The sequence below is a fragment of the Myripristis murdjan genome, chromosome 8 (assembly GCF_902150065.1).
Source record: "Myripristis murdjan chromosome 8, fMyrMur1.1, whole genome shotgun sequence".
Lineage (NCBI taxonomy): Eukaryota > Metazoa > Chordata > Actinopteri > Holocentriformes > Holocentridae > Myripristis > Myripristis murdjan.
In genome coordinates, this window is record NC_043987.1 from 35,766,182 (window position 1) to 35,784,286 (window position 18,105).

Genomic DNA, 18,105 nt, shown 5'->3' on the forward strand with positions numbered 1-18,105 from the left:
GGCAGAGAAACAGGCAGACAGGCAGTGAAACAGGCAGAGAAACAGGCAGACAGGCAGAGAAACAGGCAGACAGGCAGTGAAACAGGCAGAGAAACAGGCAGACAGGCAGAGAAACAGGCAGAGAAACAGGCAGACAGGCAGAGACAGGCAGACAGGCAGAGAAACAGGCAGACAGGCAGTGAAACAGGCAGAGAAACAGGCAGACAGGCAGAGAAACAGGCAGACAGGCAGTGAAACAGGCAGAGAAACAGGCAGACAGGCAGAGAAACAGGCAGACAGGCAGTGAAACAGGCAGAGAAACAGGCAGACAGGCAGAGAAACAGGCAGACAGGCAGTAAAACAGGCAGAGAAACAGGCAGACAGGCAGAGAAACAGGCAGACCAGCAGTGAAACAGGCAGACAGGCAGTGAAACAGGCAGACAGGCAGAGAAACAGGCACACCAGCAGTGAAACAGGCAGACAGGCAGAGAAACAGCTCGGCAGTGAAACAGGCAGACAGGCAGTGAAACAGGCAGAGAAACAGGCACACCAGCAGTGAAACAGGCAGACAGGCAGTGAAACAGGCAGACAGGCAGAGAAACAGGCAGTGAAACAGGCAGACAGGCAGAGAAACAGGCAGACCAGCAGTGAAACAGCTCAGCAGTGAAACAGGCAGAGAAACAGGCAGACAGGCAGAGAAACAGGCAGACAGGCAGTGAAACAGGCAGACCAGCAGTGAAACAGGCAGAGAAACAGGCAGACAGGCAGAGAAACAGGCAGACAGGCAGTGAAACAGGCAGACCAGCAGTGAAACAGGCAGACAGGCAGTGAAACAGGCAGACAGGCAGAGAAACAGGCACACCAGCAGTGAAACAGGCAGACAGGCAGAGAAACAGCTCGGCAGTGAAACAGGCAGACAGGCAGTGAAACAGGCAGACAGGCAGAGAAACAGGCACACCAGCAGTGAAACAGGCAGACAGGCAGAGAAACAGGCACACCAGCAGTGAAACAGGCAGACAGGCAGAGAAACAGCTCGGCAGTGAAACAGGCAGACAGGCAGTGAAACGGGCAGACAGGCAGAGAAACAGGCACACCAGCAGTGAAACAGGCACACCAGCAGTGAAACAGGCAGACAGGCAGAGAAACAGGCAGTGAAACAGGCAGACAGGCAGTGAAACAGGCAGACAGGCAGAGAAACAGGCACACCAGCAGTGAAACAGGCAGACAGGCAGTGAAACAGGCAGACAGGCAGAGAAACAGGCAGTGAAACAGGCAGACAGGCAGAGAAACAGGCAGACAGGCAGACAGGCAGTGAAACAGGCGGACAGGCAGAGAAACAGGCACACCAGCAGACAGGCAGAGAAACAGGCAGAGAAACAGGCAGACAGGCAGTGAAACAGGCAGACCGGCAGTGAAACAGGCAGAGAAACAGGCAGAGAAACAGGCAGACAGGCAGAGAAACAGGCAGACAGGCAGAGAAACAGGCAGACAGGCAGAGAAACAGGCAGTGAAACAGGCAGACAGGCAGAGAAACAGGCAGACAGGCAGAGAAACAGGCAGTGAAACAGCTCGGCAGAGAAACAGGCAGACAGGCAGAGAAACAGGCTGACCGGCAGTGAAACAGGCAGACAGGCAGAGAAGATAAGATAAGATAAGATAAGATATTCCTTTATTAGTCCCACGGTGGGGAAATTTCCCAAATACTGATGAATTCAGTAGACTTGGCTGGAAGCAGAAATCATCCTAGACTTCCAGAAGTCAAGGACCACACTGCACTCAGGCCTGAGCATCAATGGGGAAACAGGCAGACAGACAGTGAAACAGGCAGACAGGCAGTGAAACAGGCAGACCGGCAGTGAAACAGGCAGACCGGCAGTGAAACAGGCAGACAGGCAGAGAAACAGGCACACCAGCAGACAGGCAGAGAAACAGGCAGACAGGCAGAGAAACAGGCAGTGAAACAGCTCGGCAGAGAAACAGGCAGACAGGCAGAGAAACAGGCTGACCGGCAGTGAAACAGGCAGACAGGCAGAGAAACAGGCAGACAGACAGTGAAACAGGCAGACAGACAGTGAAACAGGCAGACAGGCAGTGAAACAGATTAGTAGGATGTGTGCTGTAGTTTGGATCATTTATTCATCATTTAACTGAATGATGTCATCATTTAACTGAATGACGTCACGCTGCGCTGACATGGTTACAGTTCATACATTGATTATTTCTGCTGATGACTGTTCGCAGCTGTGGGCCGTCAGCTGGTCTCAGGTGGGATCCACCTGCGGCACGTGAGGCGGCAGCTGCAGGTGTGGCCCCCTGCCACGCACCGCCCGCACCGCCCCGCACCGCCCGGCACCATCCAGTAACCCCCGCTAACACCCAGTAACACCAGTCCACACGCACAGAACACACACCGAGCGGCCGCTGCTAAACATTACCGATAATCAGCATCGATCACTGGGAAGGGATCGATGAGCCGGCGGGCGGAGGGATCCAGCTGTCGCTCCTCACGAGGCAAAAGATCCGGAGTGAAGAGGCAGCGCGAGACAGGAGGTCACACACCAAACAAATAAAGTTTCTGCTCCTCCGTGACGTCAGCGCGTCTGCTCCTGCCCGATAGATTTTAAACTGTGTGTGTGTGTGTGTGTGTGTGTGTGTGTGTGTGTGCGTGTGCGTGCGTGCGTGCGTGAGTGTGTGTGTGTGTCTCTATCAGCCAGCAGCAGGCAGCACGAGGAGCACCAAGCCCCGCCCACCTGCTACCTTCACCTTCAGAGTTTTTTTTTTTTTTTTTTTTTTTTTTTTTTTTTTAACCCTTAGAAACCAGAGATCATTTGATGTCTTTCAACAGAACGTGAAAACTTAACAATACAACAAAATTAAATTAAATAAAAAAAAAACTCAAGGAAATGACCTGAAATTAAGCAACCCAAACAACGGAACTAAAAATAAAAAAAAAATAATAAAAAAAAATATCCTCATCGTGCAAGAGTTAGACCAGATTAAATTATTTCAGATTAGATTATAACTGTTCAAATGTGGGCTAATTATCACACATATCAAGCTCCACTGAGCTGATCTGAATTGAAAAAAAACAAAACAAAAACAAAAACAAAAACAGAATTCAGCTGAATTAGCTCTTTAGTGTTTTATTGTTGCATAAAATCAAATGTAACAAAAGAGAAGAAACACAGTGAGGTGAAAAAATGCACAGGGGTCTTGAAAAGCTCCTTGAGGTCTTGCATTAAAAATAAAAATGAATAAGAGGAAAAGGAAGAAAATAAATAAAATAATAAAATAAAATAAAATAAATGAAGCAAGGCAAAAAAGGGGAAAATAATGAGGTGACTGGCAGTGGAGGGATGGTGGTTCAATAAAAACACTGCAGCTGAACATTTCCCAGGCGATTAATCAGTTTTTTACCCCCTCGTCAGTTTTCCAGGGAAACAGTGAAAAAAAAAGCCACAGGAAATGAAATCAGCTGTTTTCATCTTCACCTTCACCTCAGTGATCAGAATGTGGCTCTCCCTGCATTTGTAGGTGTAAAGACTTCCTAGAGTCAAATGCATCCAAAACCAAGGAAATGATGATAGATCTTAGACGCGACAAGAACACCTTCACTGAGAGTCACAGATGGAGAGAGGATTGAAACTGTGAGCTCCAGCTAATGTCTGGGCGCCATGTTGGGCCCCGGCTGAGAGGGGATGTGAACCCAGGAGCAGAGGAGCCGTCGTCTTCGACTGTTCAGTTCCTTTTGTGTCAGTCCAGTGATTGTCTGTGGTTTTTAACAGTCTGTCACTCAGAGACAGACACAGCCTCTGAACTTGCTCTCAGATGATTGGACTGAAGCAGAGAGACCTCAGTTCAGGTCCTGAGGAAGACCAAAAGTTTTCGGAGTAATTCTGGGTATATTTTAGCTGAAGAATTTTCATTATTGCCCTCGGGGCGTCGTCATACCCATCCAGCATGTAAAAGTAACCGCCTCTCTAAGTCTTTTATTCCCTCTGCTGTGCGACTGTTTAACACAACCAGAGGAATCACATCTGAATCTGTATGGTGGCTGTGTCGATGTTCTTCTTTGAATTTTCACCATTCAGAGCTTGTATAGGCTTTTAAATGAATATAAATATATGTAATTTATCATTAGAGCACGCTGATTCCGCGCACAACTGCAAACATTTTATTTATTTATTTTATTTATTTTTACATGTGTTTTTCTTATGTCTTATGAGTGTGTTGTGGCACGAGCTGCCAAATGGAATTGTCCTTCTAGGGATCAATGAAGCTGTCTTGAATCTTGAATCTTGAATCTTGAATCTTGAATCTTGAATTAGCGGCTCATCCTCGTCCTCGGCTGTTCTGCTGGCCGTTGCTCTGCTCTCAGAAAAAATTGGTGAAGTTGAAAGGAAATGAAAATAGTTTTTCTGACCTCTGTGTGTGTGTGTGTGTGTGTGTGTGTGTGTGTGTGTGTGTGTGTGTTTCCAGTAGATAAGCCTGTCTGTTCGCCACTCCCCTCGGCATGCTTATGTAACAGGGCTGCAGGCTAGTAAACACACACCGGTGTGTGTGTGTGTGTGTGTGTGTGTGTGTGTGTGTGTGTGTGTGAGTGTGTGTGTGTGTGTGTGTGTGTGTGTGTGTGTGTGTGTGTGTGCTGACTGTCAGCAGTTCTATTTGTGTCAGTGGTGTGTGTGTGTGTGTGTGCTGATGGTCGGACTGGAGGTGGAGTCTGGACTACATTTCCCAGCATGCCCTGGGGTGAAGCCACTGCCCAGCGGCTGAACGGAACTAAATGAACTTGACAGACTTGAACGAAGCTCAGGTGTTCTGTGCTGTAACTCCCAGAATGCACTGCTGTCTGCTGTGCTGGGAAAACATGGGTACAATACTGACTATTATAAAAAATAAAATACAATAAAATAAATAAAATAAAACAATAGTAATTTAATTTAATTCAATTTATTTTAATTAAATTGAGTAAAATTTAATTAAAATGAAATACATAGCAATTCCAAAGAATAAAAAAGGACTGTGACTTGTGTTAGAAGTCTGGAGGTGCTTCCCTGGCTGGTCGGGCTTTTCCTGCTCTGCACACACACACACACACACACACACACACACACACACACACACACACACACACACACACACACACACACGCTCCAGCAGGTGCGTGTGGTTACACAGCCGTCTGCTTCTGTCTGAATGGAGCCAGCAAGTGTGAGATGATGTGAAGGTGGCGCCCCCTAGAGCCGTTTCCTGCAGGCTGCAAGTCGTTTCAACCAAACAAGGGAAAAACAAAACAACATATTTTTAGATCTTTTTTTTTTTATTGGAATTTTTGCATCCAATTATTAATCAAAACAAGCAAAATAAGAGGTTTCTGTGATGAACAACAGATAAATTAATCATTAATGATGAATTCTGATGAATTAATCCTGATGAACTCAGTGGTCTGGCAGGAAAGTTGGAGCCAGCATCTTATCAAACCTGAAAAACATGGGATGTAGAATTTTTCTGAAAAGATGGAAGAAGTAGTTCTTTTTCTCTATTTCATTCATTTTATCTTATTTTCATTTTTAAAATCTTATTTGACTCTTTCACATTTTTATTTTTAATTTTTTTCTGCATTTGTGAAGCACTTAGTAAGGAGGATTTTGAAAAGTGCTGTATGAATAAATATTCTAATTATTACAATATTTATTAAAATTATTATCATTATTATTATTTTCTTGTGAGAGGAAAATGTCAAAGCTGTCTGCTGTGTTTGTTGCTTGTGTCTCTTCTGCTCCATGTAATTCTACATTCTGTCTTATTTTCACTGGTCAACATGCCGCCTCTCATTGATTGGTCAGACACAAACTGATTCATCTAAATAATAAATCAGTAAGCAGCCTAAAATATCCGCTGGTATATATCCTGGTTCATGAAGGAAAACACAGGCTGATACCTGAGGCTGTTTCTAGTTTGGTTTTTTACCTGTAATTTCTGTAATTTCTGACATCAGAGCTGTGACAGTGGGAGAGGCCCCGCCCACCTGCACCTTCAAACACTAAACTGAGCGTCAGAGCTGCTGGATTAATTCAGTAATCTGAGGATTACAAACTCTGGACCTCACACATTTCCATTTTCACACAAAACGACTTTGACCGAGTTTAACTTTGCTGCTTGTTTTGAGCACAAAGTGACGGCAGGCTGACGCTCCTAACTCAGATTAGGGTTAGGATTAGCTCACACTATTTCTTAAATGCAGTATATGAGGTGGTTTGAATTCCTTCAGACAGGTCGTCATCATCATCATCATCATCATCATCATCATCATGTTCATCATCATCATCATCATCATCATCATCATCATCATGTTCATTCCCACAGCTCTTGATGAAACCCTGCTGTGCTTCAAAACAAAGTGGAGTGGAAATGAAAGAAGAGCAGTTGGGATCTGGGATGAAGTTTCTGGGTGACAGTAAGGACTTCCAGCTGCGGCAGCGCATTCAAGTGAAGCATTTAACAAAACGCTGCATGTTGTTGTTAAACACCTGATGTCTCAGTTCCTCAACCCAGCAGCACCTGACTGCAGCCCGCAGCTCCTGTGGGCGGAGCTAAGGCCGGAGGAGAGGAGGCAGGTAGAGGAGGCGAGGAGAGGAGGCGTGAAAAGAGAAAGGAAAGAAGAAAAAACAGCTGAGTACAACAGGCATTCCGGAAGTGAGTTCAGCTGAGCGTCACCGTCGCAGCACAGCGTCAACTGACAGCAACTGTCTGTAACCCTAACGGACTGTCTGTAACTCTAACGGACTGTCTGTAACTCTAACGGACTGTCGGTAACTCTAACGGACTGTCTAAGTGAACGGGCGGCCGCAGCCTGTGGCGGCGGTGAGTCCGGGTCCCGCAGTGAGTCCGGGTCCCGCGGTGAGTCCGGGTCCCGCAGTGAGTCCGGGTCCCGCAGTGAGTCCGGGCGGTGATCCGTGTTGGAGCGGAGCAGCAGCAGCAGGAGCCTCTCGGCTGCGGAGAGACACACCCGGTGAGTGGAGCCGCTCTCACACGGCTGTGGCTGCTGCCGGAGGCTTTCAAGTGCCGTTTAAGTGTGTTTCAATGCCGTTTCAATGCGTTTCAAAGTGTTTCAATGTCGTTTCAATGTGTTTCAATGTGTTTAAGTGCGGAAGCTTCACTCTAGCTGTTCTTGCAGATGTGACGGTTTTTGCGGCTCGCGCTCAAAACTTTATCTACAGCAACAAGCTGTGCAGTGTGTGTGTGTGTGTGTGTGTGTGTGTGTGTGTGTGTGTGTGTGTCTGACTCCACCTCTGGAGGGTCAAGTCCTCATTTTCTCAAGAGAGGGGTACACCAATATTAACCAATGTAGGCCTACAATATAGAATGCACACACTGGAATAGTCTCGTGCGCCTTTTTTATGCGGTCCACCACTGTCATATAAAAATATTATTATTCTATCTAATTAGTGACTTTCTGTCTGTGTGCAATTCATTTCTATCGCTAACCACAAGAGGGCGGTAATGCATAGGCTATTGCGCTGATGTCATCATGAACCTGTTTTGACCTCCTGACCAGAAGTGGAACGTCTTCGCATTCTCGATTCACAATGAATTCCTGGCGTCTTTGTTGCTATGGTTACTGCAAGCGGGGAGAACGACATGGCGAGCAGCAGCGAGAGCCAGGAGACTGCAGTCTGGTGACTGGAAGGTTCCTGGTTCGATTCTCAGCTCCTCCAGAGAGCCTGTTGAAGTGTCCTTGAGCACACTGAGCCTAGATACATATAGATCTATAGGCATATATCTTAATAGGGAAAAAAACACATTTGAATGCTGCTATTTTCAGCAACTTTACAACAGCAGTACTGTACAACATGCCTAAAAAACACTTCACCAACTACAGACTCAGCAGCCTCTCAGCTGGTGACGCCTCTCTGGCCGAGGAGCTGAACCACTTCGCCTGTTTCGAGGTGGAGTCACCAGAAGCAGCCACTGCACCCACCGGCCTGCAGCAGCTACAGGTAGGTCCGTAAGTATTTGGACAGTGACACAATATTTATAATTTTGCCCTTGCACACCACCACAGTGGATTTGAAATGGAGTAATCAAGACGTGATTGAAGTGCAGACTTTCAGCTTTAATTTAAGGGGTTGAATAAAAATATGGCATTAATTGTTTAGGAATTACAGCCAGTTTTATACATTGTCACCCCATTTTCAGAGGCTCAAAAGTAATTGGACACTTTACTTAAAAGCAGTGTCATAGCCAGGTGTGGTCTTTTCCCTCATTATTCCATGACAAATTAAGGGAATATAAAGTTGGGAATTATTTCCAATTTGCACTTGCATTTGGTAGCTGTTTAGCAGAGCCCACAACATATGATCCATAGAGGTGTCCTTGCAGCTGAAGGAGGCCATCATTAGGCTCAAAAAGCCAAAAAATCTATCAGACAGATAGCAACAACTTTAGGAGTAGCCAAATAAATGGTTTATGCTGAAAAAGCAGGAATTCACTGGTGAGCTCAGCAACACCAAAAGGCCTGGAAGACCACATAAGACAACTGAAGTGGATAACCGAAGAATTCTTTCCCTGGTGAAGAAAAAAACATTCACAACATCAAGGGGAGTCAAAAACACTCTTGAGGAGGTAGGCGCATCATTGTCCAAATTTAGAGTCAAGAGACATTTGTGAGAAATTAAATACAGAGTGTATAAAGCGAGGTACAAACCACGGGTGTCACTCAAGAAAAAGAAGGCCAGATTAGACTTTACAAGAAAACTTCTAAAAAAGGCTGCCCAATTCTGGAAAACATTCTTTGGATGGATGAAACAAAGATTAATTTGTACTGGAATGATGGGAAGAGCAAAGTGTGGAGAATGAAAGGAACAGCTCCTGAGCCAAAGCAGAGCACATCATCTGTCCAGCATGGAGGAGGCAGTGTTGTGGCATCGTGTAGGGCTGCCAATGGAACTGGGTCACTAGTGTTTATTGATGATGTGACTGCTGATGGAAGGAGCAGGATGAATTCTGATGTTTATACAGCTATACTATCTGCTTAGATTCAGCCAAATGCTACAAAACTGATAGGACAGCGGTTCACAGTGCAGGTGGACAATGACCCAAAACATACTGTGAAAGCAGCCTAAAAGTTACTGAGAGCAAAAAGTGGAATATTCTACAATGGCCAAGTCAGTCCTCAGACCTCAACCGAGCTAAGCTGCTTTTCACCTGCTGAAGACCAAACTGAAGGCCCAAAGACCCACAAACCAGCAGCAGCTGAAGGAGCTGCAGTGAAGGCTTGGCAAAGCGTCTCAAGGGAGAAAACTCAGAATTTGGTGATGTTGTCCATGGGCTCCAGACTTCAGGCAGTCATAGACTGTAAAGGTTTTTCCCCCAAATACTGAACATAATTCTTATAATTAGAGTTATGTATATTATATATAGTTTGTCCAATTACTTTTGAGCCTCTGAAAATGGGGTGACAATGTATAAAATTGGCTGTAATTCCTAAATGGTTAATGCCATATTTTTGTTCAACCCATTAAATTAAAGCTGAAAGTCTGCACTTCAATCACATCTTGATTACTCCATTTCAAATCCACTGTGGTGGTGTGCAAGGGCAAAATTATAAATATTGTGCCACTGTCCAAATACTTATGGACCTAACTGTACATCCTCACTGTGGACCTGAGGAACGCTGCAGGACCCGACAGCCCTGCGTGCCCCGTATCTCCTCGGACCTCAGCCTCAGCGCCGGCTCCCCTCAGGGCTGTGTGCTGAGCCCCTGCTCTGCCTCCTCTACACCCATGACTGTATCTCCACCCACTCCAGCAACGTCATTATCAAGTTCACAGATCATACCACTATGGTGGGGCTCATCTCTGGGGGGGAATGAGTCTGCATACAGGACGAGGTGGAGCAGCTGTCCCTGTGGTGCACAGAAAACAACCTGGTTCTGAACACCACAAAGACATTCAGGCCCTGTTCATGGGCATGGACTGTGTGGACAGGGTCCCAGACCTCCACACAGCAGAGAGTGCATTTCCTGAGAGCACACAGGACTAACCAACTCACTTAAAACCTCTCTTGACCTTTTATCGTTGCTCAGTTGAGATCCTGACCTCCTGAATCGGAGTGTGGTTGCACATAGGAGAGCGCTGCAGAGGGTCATCACCACGGCCCAAAAGATAATCGGCTGCTCTCACCCCTCCCTGGAAGATCTGTACAGGTCGTGCTGTTTGAGGAAAGCACAGAACATTCTCAGAGACCCATCTCACCCTGGACAATCTCTGTTGGAGCTTCTGCCCTCAGACAGACACTTCAGGACACTGAAAGCACGACAGACTTCAGAGGAGCTTCTGTGCCAGAGCCATAAAATCACTGAACACAGCAAAAACATCAACATCTATAATATTCACTGATGGTGCAGTACATACCATGCAGAATGTGAATGTTTTGTGTGTGGAAGCTGTGTGTGTCCTCTTTTTTTTTTTTTTAGAATTATTTATTTCATACTTTTTATTCACAGTTTTTTAAAGATGCATCCCATGGACTGCATTTCAATTTCATTGTACTTGTACAATGACAATAAAGACCTATTCTATTCTATTCTATTTTATTCTATTCTTTTCTATCATATTTTATTCAGTCAGTGAATGCTGTTGTTTGACAGGATTTCTTCTGATTTTTTTTTTTCTAAGGTGCCAACATGTCACTGGCTGTGCAGCTCCTCAGCGTTTTGGAGGATTTGAGAGAGGATGAGCTCCAAAAGTTCCAGTGGTTCCTGAGGGATCATGACATCCTGAAAGACCTCCCAGCCATCCCACTGTGCAAACTGGATCATGCAGACAGGCTGGACACAGTGGATTTGATGGTCCAGATGTACGACGCAGAGTCCGCGGAGGTCACCAAGAGGGTTTTGAGTGAAATTGGCAGGAATGATCTTATTCATCATTTGGCATTCACCAGCGCAAGCAGTAAAGGTAAAACTTTGGATGATTATAAAAAGGAACATCGGAACATATAGAATTGACACTAGGGGTGGGTAAAAATATCAATTCATCAATGCAATAAAATATATTTTTTCACAATTCAATATCGATTCAGAAAAGCCTCTGAATCGATTCAACCCCCTAACCAGTAGGGGGCGCGGTGAGCAACACCTCCGTGTGATTCACGTTGTACGGACGGAAGCCGCACTGTACACAACTACAACATGAAAGCAAGTCGCAGGCAGTATTACAGTACTGCAGTAATACCACGAACCTGCAGCCACCTGAGCCGACACCATGCTGATGTTATGCAGCAACCTGTGGCTAAACCCAAACAGATGCACCTCCATATACACAAGTTTTTCCTTTGTTCAGACAAAAATACAAGATAGAGCTGTTCATACCTGCTTGACAGTTTCGACTGTGGCTCCAGTCTTCCTCAGAAGCGTCATCTGACGTGTTGCTGACGTGTCATTTATCAGCTGATCGGCCCGACAGACCTGTCAGAGTCTGTCGGGCCGACCACGCCCCCTTTCTCCCTGGATGGTTCTTGGAGCACTGAATCCCAGGTGTGCGAGAGGGTGTATGCCCCCTCGTCCCGGTTGATGGTGTCCCTTGCCCGCTTCCTAATTTCGATGGCCTCCTTTATCCACCGTTTAAATTTCTTGGCCTCAGATGTTATTATCTTTCCCTTGTCCCAGTCCATAATGTGGTTATTCCTCCTGCAGTGGTCTGTGATGGCTGATTTTAGGTTTTCTTGCTCTGCTTTGTCCTTCTGTGTTCGTGTGAACCATCCTGCTGTCTCCCTTTCACATTCTTTTTTGTGTTCTTTCTTTCTGGTGCTGAACGCTCTTCCCGTTTCCCCGATGTTTGTTTTTCTGCATGATTTGCACGGTATTTCGTATATGACGTTGCATTTCGCTGAAACGCTGAAAACACTACTGAAACCACTACTGGAAACCAAAAAAATAACACAAGAGGCATACGACCACCTGATACCCACAGCTAATGTCACCCCCCGGATTTATGGCACACCAAAAATCCACAAAAAGGACACCCCACTGCGCCCCATAGTTGACAGCATCGGGTCAGTCACATATAATCTCTCCAAAGCCCTCGTTGAAATCATCAAGCCACTCCTCGGAAAAACAGAACATCACTGCAAGAACTCAAAACAACTGGCACACGATCTCAACAACATAACAGTACAGAAAGATGAAATACTCATATCACATGATGTCGTGTCACTTTTCACCAAAACACCTGTTGATGTCACTGTACACATTGTAAAGGAACGACTAAAGGAAGACCGGACCCTCAAAAAGCGCACAAACCTTACCGTTGATGACATCCACACACTTTTACAGTTCGTTGCCAAATCCACATATTTTCAGTTCAAGAACACATGCTATAGACAGACAGAAGGATTCGCAATGGGAGACCCACTATCTGCAATAATGAGCGGCTTTTTCATGGAGGACCTGGAGACCAAAGCCATACACACAGCACCCACCCACTGTAAACCCACACTATGGAGGAGATACGTTGACGACATCCTGGAAAAAATAAAAACCGGACACACACAAGAACTCACACACCACCTCAATGCCATGGACAGCACCGGAAACATAAAATTCACACACGAAGAGGAAATAGACCGCACCATACCTTTCCTAGACATAAAAATCCACCACAAAGAAGACGGCAGCATCAAAATCACGGTATACAGAAAACCCACACACACTGACCAGTACCTCCTCTGGAGTTCGGAGCACCCCACAGCGCACAAACTTTCCGTAGTTAGAACACTTTACGAACGGGCCACAATCATTACCGAAGATACAGACAGACAGGAGGAGGAGAAACACATACAGCACGCACTCAGACTCTGCCAATATCCCAGATGGGCCATAAACAAAGGACAACAACAGGTGAAGAACCGAGAAGAGGGGCAGAAAGAGAGAAAAGGGAAACACACAAAAAAGACCGACGATAAAACCAAAGACACCGTAACCATACCTTACATCCGGGGGATAACAGAAGCAATACAACGGGCCATGAAAAAACACCACATACACACAGCAGTAAAACCACATACAAAACTCCGCCAGCTGTTGGTACACCCGAAAGACAAAATAGCACCGGACAACAAATGCAACGTCATATACGAAATACCGTGCAAATCATGCAGAAAAACAAACATCGGGGAAACGGGAAGAGCGTTCAGCACCAGAAAGAAAGAACACAAAAAAGAATGTGAAAGGGAGACAGCAGGATGGTTCACACAAACACAGAAGGACAAAGCAGAGCAAGAAAACCTAAAATCAGCCATCACAGACCACTGCAGGAGGAATAACCACATTATGGACTGGGACAAGGGAAAGATAATAACATCTGAGGCCAAGAAATTTAAACGGTGGATAAAGGAGGCCATCGAAATTAGGAAGCAGGCAAGGGACACCATCAACCGGGACGAGGGGGCATACACCCTCTCGCACACCTGGGATTCAGTGCTCCAAGAACCATCCAGGGAGAAGGGGGCGTGGTCGGCCCGACAGACTCTGACAGGTCTGTCGGGCCGATCAGCTGATAAATGACACGTCAGCAACAGGTCAGATGACGCTTCTGAGGAAGACTGGAGCCACAGTCGAAACTGTCAAGCAGGTATGAACAGCTCTATCTTGTATTTTTGTCTGAACAAAGGAAAAACTTGTGTATATGTCATTGAGAGACAAAATGAACTTAATCAGTTAGATGCACCTCCACACATCCTTTATCCTTTAAGCATTATTACACGAGAGGGTGTGCTTGATGCTGACGGGCCGCATCACTGAAGTGGCAATAATGACGGTCAAGCACACCCTCTCGAATAATAATGCGATTATACAGCTATTACCAACAAAATAAAATGTATAATCAAAATGTATTCATACTGTGGGCATGTCACTCTCAAAATATCAAAGTTTGTTGCTCGTATTCTCTCCGTTTCAGCGGAAACACATGAGATCTGACGTTAACTAGTCCTGGTCAGCAGCCAACTTGGGCTTTTCATGTTTTCTAGACATCGTGATTCCCCAAAACTGAATAAATACAACACAGCAACACAAAACTGCTCTGCTAGCTCAGTCATGTTGGAACTAGAATATCTGCTGGAAAAAGGCAAGGCAGGGCAAGTTTATTTGTAGAGCACAATTCAACACAAGGTCATTCAAAGTGTTTTACAGAGACATTAAAAGCAACAAGACACATTTAAAACAATAAAAACAGTCAATAAAAAAGGGAAATAGAAATTGAGAATGAAAGCGAAAATAAAAAAACGTAACATAGAAAAATAAAAGCCATAAATCAACAGTGCGTAGTTAAAAGGTACAGGCAATACAACAGATAAGTATTTAATCTAAGAGTAGGCTTCAGTGAACAATAGTGTTTTTAGCCCTGATTTAAAGGAGCTGACAGTTTGAGCAGACCTCAGATCTGCAGGAAGTTTGTTCCACAGGTGAGGAGCATAATAACTGAATGCTGCCTCACCTTGCTTGGTTCTTGTTCTTGGAACACACAACAAACCAGTTCCAGATGACCTTAGGGGTCTCGATGCTTTGTAGGGAACCAGTAGATCAAGCATGTATTTTGGTCCGAGACCATTCAGGGCTTTGTAGACCAGCAGTAAGATTTTAAAATCTATCCTTTGACTCATAGGAAGCCAGTGTAGTGATTTAATGACCGGTGTAATATGGTCCAGTTTCCTGGTGTTTGTAAGGACTCTGGCCAGTCCAAGAAAAAAAAATCATTTTTCTCATGGACTGATAGTTAAACTGCTGCCGACTTCTTAGTCATTTTTAATCTAACAGTTGCCGTGACAACGACTCAGCAGCACAGCTGATCGTTATCTACAACCAACTTATATTCACAGTTATATTTAAATACAGGGTACTGCTTTCCAGTGTCGGCGCCATAAAAACACTTACCTTTTCATAAAGTCACCGGCAGATGTTTTATTTCAGCTGGGGGTGTGTCACTCCAATTTAACATCAGCTCCAATTAATGTGGCTAAGCAGCAAAAATTATTTCGACTTATTACTGAATCGTTATCGAAGTGTTTAAATCAATATCGAATCGAATCGAATCAGGAGGTTCTTAACAATACCCAGCCCTAATTGACACATCATGTGATTGTGTACTTTATACCAACAGCTCACATAGATTGGAAGCTGTATCATTTTAAGTGGTGGTGGAACGGTTCACCGTCGATCCACGATCCGTATGGATCACCCCTCACGGTTAAGATGCAACCACGGATTGGCTGTGTTTTAGTCTGAAATGCGAGTATTGGTTGATTATATACAAAAAGGTGGAAAAAAAAGAAAAAATCAAGTGCTTTACAAAATAAATTGAAAGCAAAGTTATTTGTCTTGTTAACTTTACTTTCTTTTTTTTTTTGTTGATCCAAAAAATGATCTGATCTGTGACTCAAAAACCCTGAAACTCTCTGAACTGTGAGTTTTGTAACCTGTTTCACTGCAATGTTGAAGTGTACATTTGTTTACCTGCATGTGGACAGTAAATATGTAGAGAGAGACACGCGACCTTAGATCAGTCTGTTCTTGCTGATTCTGTGTTAAGCCACCCGATCTACAATGAATCACTCCATTCGATGGGAAGAAATTACTCAAAAATCCCCTCATTCAATGGGGCAGAATTGTGCACAGAACACTCTCAGACACCCGAAGCGAGAGCCTTAAGAAAAATGGCGGACATTCGTTATTAGGAGGTCATGCTCATTTCACGGATTTCTGTGAGAGCAGGTTAACCCCACGCCTCCCTCCCCAGATTTCCACGGTGACAGTGAGGAAGAGACTTCCGAGCGGAAGCTCCATCAGCGACAGTGGTAGCAGCGTCCATAGCAACAGCCATAGCAACGATAGAAACCTGAAAGAATCTTCGTAATAACTAACAAAGTAAACATCATATACATTAACTGAACGAAGATTTTGGAAATAAAATGCACATTTCCCGCTAGAAATGTTATCAAAACGCATTTGAATGCATAAGCTCTCTTAAAATATTGCATTTTCCACTGAGAATAAAAGGAATGTCCGCCATTTTTCTTAAGGCTCTCGCTTCGGGGCTCGCGCATGCGCAGGCGGTGGGCGGGGGCCCCCAGAGGACAGCCAATAGAAACCCGTTTCCATTCGATGGGGATTTTGGAGTAATTCCTGTAATCTGGGTAAACTGGGTTGCAAAAATTGCACAGTTCCGCCCCATTGAATGAGGGGATTTTTGAGTAATTTCTTCCCATCGAATGGAGTGATTCATTGTAGATCGGGTGGTTAAGCAGTCATCAGGAAAACAGCTAAACTGTAACTGTGTGTTCAGACCAAACACAAAGCAGAAGAGTTTTTCCACATAGTACGATTACATAAAAACTCAAAGCAAAGACACAAATGGAGTCGAATTTGCACTGGGTGACCCGAATGACACAAATTTCAGTGTCACAAATTATACAAATTTCGCAAATTCACATCTGTTGAAATTCTTCAACTTGAACAGAAAATTTGCAGCCATTTTTGGGCGAGTCCCGGAGCATTGAAAAGTGCATTTGTTCTGAATGTACCATAATGCCTCCTGGACTTAGAAGCCCCTCCTGGAATCACAACCTTACCATAGTGGAGGGGTTTGTGGCCCTGTGACCCTGGGAGCTGTGTGGCCAGGAGCTCGTAGCTCCTGGTAGGGACTCCCAAGGCAGAGAGGTCTCAGGTGGGCGCCATGCAAAGAGTGATTCAGAAATTATTTAGAGCCCAATATCACTGCTTCAGTCTCAAAGGGCTTCACACACCCACAAGTTTACAACAAACTGGACAACGCTCCCAAACTTAATCCTCACATCAGGAAAAAAAAAAAAAAAAACTCCACAAAAAACCAACAACTGAACTGGGAAAAATATTAGAAATCTTGAGACGTAGCACAGGGAGAGGAGACCCTGTCACAGCCAATAATGTAATAACTGCCAATAACATAATAAAATATCTGAACTAGTAACATACTAAGGTTTTGGCAATAATGGTATAAGATACATCCTACGGATGCGCTGGGACACATCATCAGTGCTGTAACCTGGGGTCATTGGGTGTTTCGGGTCTTTCAACATCATACACCCTCGCCCAGGCGACCCGACCAGGGTTGATCAGACCCCAGCCTGTGTCCCAGCAGCATTTGCCCACGGCTCTGCCCTCTTGATCCATAGCCACCTTGTGGCTTTCTCTGCGGCTTCAGTTGCAGATCTGATGGCCTTCCTCTTAGCCTCCCCGGTGAGGCCCAACATCATGAACACTTTGCAGAGTGACTGCCCTGCAAATCCTCGGCAGCCCACCTCCAGAGGCTCACAGCGAGTTCTCCAGCCTTGCCTCCTACACTCTTCCACCAGCTCCTGGTACTTAGCACGCTTCCTCTCATTGGCCACGTGCATCCGCTCTTCCCAGGGCACTGTGAGCTCCAGAATGATCAACTGCTTGGTGGAATCTGACCCAATGATCATATCTGGTCGAAGCTGTGTTGGTGTTATCCTGGCTGGGAACTTTAGCTGTTTGCCAAGATCCACTTCCAGTTGCCAGTCTGTGGCGGAGGTGAGGAGACCGGCCTTTGCCCGTGGTTGTGTAATGGGCTTCTCTCCAGCTCTGTGGAACGTGATGGTTTTCGGCTTATCGTGGCCCTTGATGTTATTAATGGCAGTAGCTATGCTGTCGGCAACTGCCCTAAGCACCTGGTCGTGGCGCCAGCGATAGCGCCCATCTCCAAGGGCTTTTGGGCAGCTGCTGAGGAGGTGTTCCAGGGATCCCCGTCCTGAACACTGGGGACAGGACAGTGTATCAATTTTGCCCCAGGCATGGAGGTTGGCTGGACTTGGTAGGACGTCATAAACGGCCTGGACGCAAAACCTAATGCGGTGGAAGTCTGCTTTCCAGATGTTAGCCCAGGTGATCTTACGCTGCAGAACATTCTCCCATTTAGACCATGCTCCTTGCTGCCCCATTCCTACCATCCTGCTGGCTCGCACTTCCTCCACACCTGCCCGCACTTCCTCCTGAACGAGATGTTGCCGCTCTTTGCCTTTGGCCTTGTCAACCCTGGTTGTTGGGAAGTAGCCAATGCCTGCACGCCC

General features: G+C 45.5%; 1 protein-coding gene across 1 annotated transcript in view; it reads left to right on the forward strand.

Moving 5' to 3' along the window:
- The first annotated feature begins 6,881 nt into the window (after window positions 1-6,881).
- LOC115363732 (uncharacterized) overlaps window positions 6,882-18,105 on the forward strand; it is a 40,433-nt gene continuing 29,209 nt past the window's right edge. The window contains exons 1-2 of the mRNA XM_030058001.1: window positions 6,882-6,991; window positions 10,659-10,940. Of these exons, the coding sequence (XP_029913861.1) occupies window positions 10,667-10,940 (274 nt within the window). The 5' untranslated portion in view covers window positions 6,882-6,991; window positions 10,659-10,666. The remainder of the gene's footprint in view (window positions 6,992-10,658; window positions 10,941-18,105) is intronic.